Here is an 8,092-nt window from a genome sequence, read left to right on the forward strand (position 1 = left end):
GGATTACAGCAGCACCCCACGTGCAGATGGCGGTGCCTAGAAAATCTAGTACATCTGCCTCATTTTGGAGAGGTGCACTGCTGACATGAAGGATTGATAATCTCTCCCTGAGAGAGAGAAAGAGAGAGATAAAGTGAAAGAGAGAGAATGAGAAAGAAGGAGATAGAGAGAAAGAAAGGGAGAAAGAGAGAGAGAGAGACAAAGAGACATAAAGAGAGAGAGAGAGAAGAGAGATAAAGAAAGAGAGAAGGAGAGAGATAGATATAAAGTAAGAAAAAGAGAAAGCAAGGGAAAGAGAGGGAGAGAGAGAAATAGAAAGGAAGAAAGAGTAAGAGTGAGAGAAATATTTAGAGAAAAAAGAAGAGAGAAAGAAAGAGAGGAGAGCGAAGAGAGAAAGGAGAGAAGGAAATAATGAAAGAGAGGAGAGAGAAATAGAGATTAAGAAAGAGGGAGAGAGAGAGAAAGAAGAAGAGAGGGGAGACTGCTCTATATACTGTACACTCTGGTCTATAAATTGTACACACTGCTGTATATACTTTACACACTGCTCTATATACTGTACACACTGCTGTATGTACTGTACACACTGGCTCTATATACTGTGCACACTGCTGTATATACTGTACACTCTGCTCTATATACTGTGTACTCTGCTGTATATACTGTACACTCTGCTGTATATACTGTACCCTCTCCTCTAGTATCAGTGACACTTATTACACTGCTGATCTGGGCTGTGCAGATGTGATGTTGTGCACTATATATACTATGTACAGCTGTGTTCTCTGTGTAGACGCTGGATTTTGTGTCTCCGCTTTTCTCCCAATATTCCCCTTTTACACAATAGTGGGGGTCACATAAATCCATTAATATTTCAGTTTTCTCCCCGGAGATGTTTATGTGTTTGGTTGGGGAGTCGCAGTGTGCAGCTGTCGCCTCATCAGAGCTCTTCGCACCATGACAGGCCGCAGCGGTCACAGCTTCACACTGGGTAAGACACGATATCAGGCAGGTGATTGCAATCAGCCACCGATGTGGATCATCTACTGGTGTGGAACACGTGTCCCCCCAATCCTCTGCACATACGGGGTACAGTGACACCACAGGTCAGGGAGGTGGCAGTCAGCGGAGGCCGTCGCCTGTGTTACCCTTCTGGGTTGTCAGCAGCTCCAGCTCGTCCCCACATCGTACAATCAGCTTCCTGTGCGATAGACATAGGAGTAAAGATCCCTGTGATGGTGACAGGAGCCGGGAATAGGAGGAACGAGCTCCCGCAGCAGATTTATCTCCCCGGATACACAGTGATGTGCAGATCGGGAGGACGGCGGCGATGATCCCGGGATTTCCTCTCCGCTCTTTCCCGGCATCTCTGCTAGTGACGGCTACAAATGGCCGGTGGAGATGTTGGAGAAGGGGAGGCGACGGAGGAATCGCGCTCTGCTGTCCGGTGTTAGCCGGTAAAGGGCTTTTATCCCGGGCAGGGAAGCACAAGGGGAGAGCGGAGCTTCACTCGGACTCAGCTGGGAGGGGGCGGGGCCTGTGTCCAGTGTCAGCCAATAGAAGCTCAGGACGGTGCTGCTCAGCAGCCAATCAGTGCGCAGTAAGCCTGTACATATAACAGGCGCCTCCAGCTCCGGCCTCAGTGTTTTCCTTCCTATCAGGAAATATTTTCATTTTGCTTCAGCAGCACATGATGGCAGAGACCGCGCCAGCCGCCGCTCCCCCTCCCGCAGAACCGGCCGCCAAATCCAAGAAGCAGCCGAAGAAATCTGCTGCCAAGAAGAGCAATAAACCCTCCGGCCCCAGCGTCTCCGAGCTGATCGTGAAAGCCGTGTCCGCCTCCAAGGAGCGCAGCGGGGTGTCTCTGTCCGCCCTGAAGAAGGCTCTGTCTGCTGGAGGATACGATGTAGAGAAGAACAACAGCCGCCTGAAGCTGGCCGTCAAGGCTCTGGTCACCAAGGGCGCCCTCCTCCAGGTGAAAGGCAGCGGCGCCTCCGGGTCCTTCAAGCTGAACAAGAAGCAGGAGACGAAGGACAAAGTGGCCAAGAAGAAGCCAGCAGCTGCGGCCAAACCCAAGAAACCCGCTGCTGCCAAGAAAGCCGCCAAATCTCCGAAGAAGCCCAAGAAGGCTCCGACTGCGGCCAAGAAGAGCCCGAAAAAGGCCAAGAAGCCCGCAGCGGCCAAGAAAGCGGCCAAGAGCCCCAAGAAGCCGAAAGCCGCTCCCAAGCCCAAGAAGGTGACGAAGAGTCCGGCTAAGAAGGCGGCCAAACCCGCCAAGAGTCCGGCTAAGAACGCTGCGAAAGCCAAGAAGCCCGCGGCTAAGAAATAAGCTGCAGCCCCTGTTCTGTTACCACAAAGGCTCTTATAAGAGCCACCACCTCCTCCCCGCAGAGCTGTATGATCAGTGCCACCACCTCCTCCCCGCAGAGCTGTATGATCAGTGCCACCACCTCCTCCCCGCAGAGCTGTATGATCAGTGCCACCACTTCCTCCCCGCAGAGCTGTATCATCAGTGCCACCACCTCCTCCCCGCAGAGCTGTATGATCAGTGCCACCTCCTCCTCCCCGCAGAGCTGTATGATCAGAGCCACCACCTCCTCCCCGCAGAGCTGTATGATCAGAGCCACCATCTCCTCCCCGCAGAGCTGTATGATCAGAGCCACCACCTCCTCTCCGCAGAGATGTATGATCAGAGCCACCACCTCCTCCCTGCAGAGCTGTATGATCAGTACCACCACCTCCTCCCCGCAGAGCTGTATGATCAGTGCCACCTCCTCCTCCCCGCAGAGCTGTATGATCAGTGCCACCACCTCCTCCCCGCAGAGCTGTATGATCAGTGCCACCTCCTCCTCCCCGCAGAGCTGTATGATCAGAGAAATCACCTCCTCCCCGCACAGCTGTATGATCAGTACCACCACCTCCTCCCCGCAGAGCTGTATGATCAGTGCCACCACCTCCTCCCCGCAGAGCTGCATGATCAGAGCCACCACCTCCTCTCCGCAGAGCTGTATGATCAGAGCCACCACCTCCTCCCTGCAGAGCTGTATGATCAGAGAAATCACCTCCTCCCCGGAGAGCCGTATGATCAGTGCCACCACCTTCTCCCCGCAGAGCTGTATGATCAGAGCCACCACATTCTCCCCGCAGAGCTGTAGGATCAGAGCCATCACCTCCTCCCCGCAGAGCTGTATGATCAGTGCCACCACCCTCTCCCCGCAGAGCTGTATGATCAGAGCCACCACCTACTCCCCTCAGACCTGTATGATCAGAGCCATAACCTCCTCCTCCCTGCAGAGCTGTATGATCAGAGAAATCACCTCCTCCCCGGAGAGCTGTATGATCAGTGCCAACACCTTCTCCCCGCAGAGCTGTATGATCAGTGCCACCACCTCCTCCCCGCAGAGCTGTATGATCAGTGCCACCACCTCCTCCCCGCAGAGCTGTATGATCAGTGCCACCACCTCCTCCCCGCAGAGCTGTATGATCAGTGCCACCACCTCCTCCCCGCAGAGCTGTATGATCAGTGCCACCACCTCCTCCCCGCAGAGCTGTATGATCAGTGCCACCACCTCCTCCCCGGAGAGCCGTATGATCAGTGCCACCACCTTCTCCCCGCAGAGCTGTATGATCAGAGCACGGTGGCGCAGTGGTTAGCACAGCAGCCTTGCAGCGCTGGGGTCCTGGGTTCTAATCCCACCCAGGACAACATCTGCAAAGAGTTTGTATGTTCTCTCCGTGTTTGCGTGGGTTTCCTCCGGGCACTCCGGTTTCCTCCCACATTCCAAAGACATACTGATAGGGATTCTAGATTGTGAGCCCCATCGGGGACAGTGGTGATAATGTGTGCAAAACTGTAAAGCGCTGCGGAATATGTTAGCGCTATATAAAAATAAAGATTATTATTATTATTATTATTATCAGAGCCACCACATTCTCCCCGCAGAGCTGTAGGATCAGAGCCATCACCTCCTCCCCGCAGAGCTGTATGATCAGTGCCACCACCCTCTCCCCGCAGAGCTGTATGATCAGAGCCACCACCTACTCCCCTCAGACCTGTATGATCAGAGCCATAACCTCCTCCTCCCTGCAGAGCTGTATGATCAGAGAAATCACCTCCTCCCCGGAGAGCTGTATGATCAGTGCCAACACCTTCTCCCCGCAGAGCTGTATGATCAGTGCCACCTCCTCCTCCCCGCAGAGCTGTATGATCAGAGCCACCTCCTCCTCCCCGCAGAGCTGTATGATCAGTGCCACCACCTCCTCCCCGCAGAGCTGTATGATCAGTGCCACCTCCTCCTCCCCGCAGAGCTGTATGATCAGAGCCACCACCTCCTCCCCGCAGAGCTGTATGATCAGAGACACCACCTCCTCCCTGCAGAGCTGTATGATCAGAGAAATCACCTCCTCCCCGGAGAGCTGTATGATCAGTGCCAACACCTTCTCCCCGCAGAGCTGTATGATCAGTGCCACCACCTCCTCCCCGCAGAGCTGTATGATCAGTGCCACCACCTCCTCCCCGCAGAGCTGTATGATCAGTGCCACCACCTCCTCCCCGCAGAGCTGTATGATCAGTGCCACCACCTCCTCCCCGCAGAGCTGTATGATCAGTGCCACCACCTCCTCCCCGGAGAGCCGTATGATCAGTGCCACCACCTTCTCCCCGCAGAGCTGTATGATCAGAGCACGGTGGCGCAGTGGTTAGCACAGCAGCCTTGCAGCGCTGGGGTCCTGGGTTCTAATCCCACCCAGGACAACATCTGCAAAGAGTTTGTATGTTCTCTCCGTGTTTGCGTGGGTTTCCTCCGGGCACTCCGGTTTCCTCCCACATTCCAAAGACATACTGATAGGGATTCTAGATTGTGAGCCCCATCGGGGACAGTGGTGATAATGTGTGCAAAACTGTAAAGCGCTGCGGAATATGTTAGCGCTATATAAAAATAAAGATTATTATTATTATTATCAGAGCCACCACATTCTCCCCGCAGAGCTGTAGGATCAGAGCCATCACCTCCTCCCCGCAGAGCTGTATGATCAGTGCCACCACCCTCTCCCCGCAGAGCTGTATGATCAGAGCCACCACCTACTCCCCTCAGACCTGTATGATCAGAGCCATAACCTCCTCCTCCCTGCAGAGCTGTATGATCAGAGAAATCACCTCCTCCCCGGAGAGCTGTATGATCAGTGCCAACACCTTCTCCCCGCAGAGCTGTATGATCAGTGCCACCACCTCCTCCCTGCAGAGCTGTATGATCAGTGCCACCACCTCCTCCCCGCAGAGCTGTATGATCAGTGCCACCACCTCCTCCCCGCAGAGCTGTATGATCAGAGCCACCTCCTCCTCCCCGCAGAGCTGTATGATCAGTGCCACCACCTCCTCCCCGCAGAGCTGTATGATCAGTGCCACCTCCTCCTCCCCGCAGAGCTGTATGATCAGAGCCACCACCTCCTCCCCGCAGAGCTGTATGATCAGAGACACCACCTCCTCCCTGCAGAGCTGTATGATCAGAGAAATCACCTCCTCCCCGCACAGCTGTATGATCAGTACCACCACCTCCTCCCCGCAGAGCTGTATGATCAGTGCCACCTCCTCCTCCCCGCAGAGCTGTATGATCAGAGCCACCACCTCCTCCCCGCAGAGCTGTATGATCAGAGACACCACCTCCTCCCTGCAGAGCTGTATGATCAGAGAAATCATCTCCTCCCCGCACAGCTGTATGATCAGTACCACCACCTCCTCCCCGCAGAGCTGTATGATCAGAGCCACCACCTCCTCCCCGCAGAGCTGTATGATCAGTACCACCACCTCCTCCCCGCAGAGCTGTATGATCAGTGCCACCACTTCCTCCCCGCAGAGCTGCATGATCAGAGCCACCACCTCCTCTCCGCAGAGCTGTATGATCAGAGCCACCACCTCCTCCCTGCAGAGCTGTATGATCAGAGAAATCACCTCCTCCCCGGAGAGCCGTATGATCAGTGCCACCACCTTCTCCCCGCAGAGCTGTATGATCAGAGCCACCACATTCTCCCCGCAGAGCTGTAGGATCAGAGCCATCACCTCCTCCCCGCAGAGCTGTATGATCAGTGCCACCACCCTCTCCCCGCAGAGCTGTATGATCAGAGCCACCACCTACTCCCCTCAGACCTGTATGATCAGAGCCATAACCTCCTCCTCCCTGCAGAGCTGTATGATCAGAGAAATCACCTCCTCCCCGGAGAGCTGTATGATCAGTGCCAACACCTTCTCCCCGCAGAGCTGTATGATCAGTGCCACCACCTCCTCCCTGCAGAGCTGTATGATCAGTGCCACCACCTCCTCCCCGCAGAGCTGTACGATCACTGCCACCACCTCCTCCCCGCAGAGCTGTATGATCAGTGCCACCACCTCCTCCCCGCAGAGCTGTATGATCAGTGCCACCACCTCCTCCCCGCAGAGCTGTATGATCAGTGCCACCACCTCCTCCCCGCAGAGCTGTATGATCAGTACCACCACCTCCTCCCCGCAGAGCTGTATGATCAGTGCCACCTCCTCCTCCCCGCAGAGCTGTATGATCAGAGCCACCACCTCCTCCCCGCAGAGCTGTATGATCAGAGACACCACCTCCTCCCTGCAGAGCTGTATGATCAGAGAAATCATCTCCTCCCCGCACAGCTGTATGATCAGTACCACCACCTCCTCCCCGCAGAGCTGTATGATCAGAGCCACCACCTCCTCCCCGCAGAGCTGTATGATCAGTACCACCACCTCCTCCCCGCAGAGCTGTATGATCAGTGCCACCACTTCCTCCCCGCAGAGCTGCATGATCAGAGCCACCACCTCCTCTCCGCAGAGCTGTATGATCAGAGCCACCACCTCCTCCCTGCAGAGCTGTATGATCAGAGAAATCACCTCCTCCCCGGAGAGCCGTATGATCAGTGCCACCACCTTCTCCCCGCAGAGCTGTATGATCAGAGCCACCACATTCTCCCCGCAGAGCTGTAGGATCAGAGCCATCACCTCCTCCCCGCAGAGCTGTATGATCAGTGCCACCACCCTCTCCCCGCAGAGCTGTATGATCAGAGCCACCACCTACTCCCCTCAGACCTGTATGATCAGAGCCATAACCTCCTCCTCCCTGCAGAGCTGTATGATCAGAGAAATCACCTCCTCCCCGGAGAGCTGTATGATCAGTGCCAACACCTTCTCCCCGCAGAGCTGTATGATCAGTGCCACCACCTCCTCCCTGCAGAGCTGTATGATCAGTGCCACCACCTCCTCCCCGCAGAGCTGTACGATCACTGCCACCACCTCCTCCCCGCAGAGCTGTATGATCAGTGCCACCACCTCCTCCCCGCAGAGCTGTATGATCAGTGCCACCACCTCCTCCCCGCAGAGCTGTATGATCAGTGCCACCACCTCCTCCCCGCAGAGCTGTATGATCAGTGCCACCTCCTCCTCCCCGCAGAGCTGTATGATCAGTGCCACCACCTCCTCCCCGCAGAGATGTATGATCAGAGCCACCACCTCCTCCCTGCAGAGCTGTATGATCAGAGAAATCACCTCCTCCCCGCAGAGCTGTATGATCAGTGCCACCACCTCCTCCCCGCAGAGCTGTATGATCAGTGCCACCACCTCCTCCCCGCAGAGCTGTATGATCAGTGCCACCACCTCCTCCCCGCAGAGCTGTATGATCAGTGCCACCACCTCCTCCCTGCAGAGCTGTATGATCAGAGAAATCACCTCCTCCCCGCACAGCTGTATGATCAGTGCCACCACCTCCTCCCCGCAGAGCTGTATGATCAGTGCCACCTCCTCCTCCCCGCAGAGCTGTATGATCAGTGCCACCACCTCCTCCCCGCAGAGCTGTATCATCAGTGCCACCACCTACTCCTCCCTGCAGAGCTGTATGATCAGAGAAATCACCTCCACCCCGCAGAGCTGTATGATCAGTGCCACCACCTTCTCGCCCGCAGAGCTGTATGATCAGAGCCACCACTTCCTCCCCGCAGAGCTGTATAATCAGTGCCACCACCTCCAACCCGCAGAGCTGTATGATCAGAGAAATCACCTCCACCCCGCAGAGCTGTATGATCAAAGCCACCACCTCCTCCCCGC

At 55.7% G+C, this 8,092-nt stretch overlaps 1 protein-coding gene across 1 annotated transcript; it reads left to right on the forward strand.

Annotated features, from left to right (window-relative positions):
• Positions 1-1,693: 1,693 nt before the first annotated feature.
• Positions 1,694-2,329, forward strand: LOC138645961 (histone H1C-like). The gene has a single exon (XM_069735438.1). The coding sequence runs from the start codon at positions 1,694-1,696 to the stop codon at positions 2,327-2,329; it is 636 nt and encodes a 211-aa protein (XP_069591539.1).
• The last annotated feature ends 5,763 nt before the right edge of the window (positions 2,330-8,092 follow it).

Source organism: Ranitomeya imitator, chromosome 7, assembly GCF_032444005.1.
Source record: "Ranitomeya imitator isolate aRanImi1 chromosome 7, aRanImi1.pri, whole genome shotgun sequence".
NCBI classification, from domain to species: domain Eukaryota; kingdom Metazoa; phylum Chordata; class Amphibia; order Anura; family Dendrobatidae; genus Ranitomeya; species Ranitomeya imitator.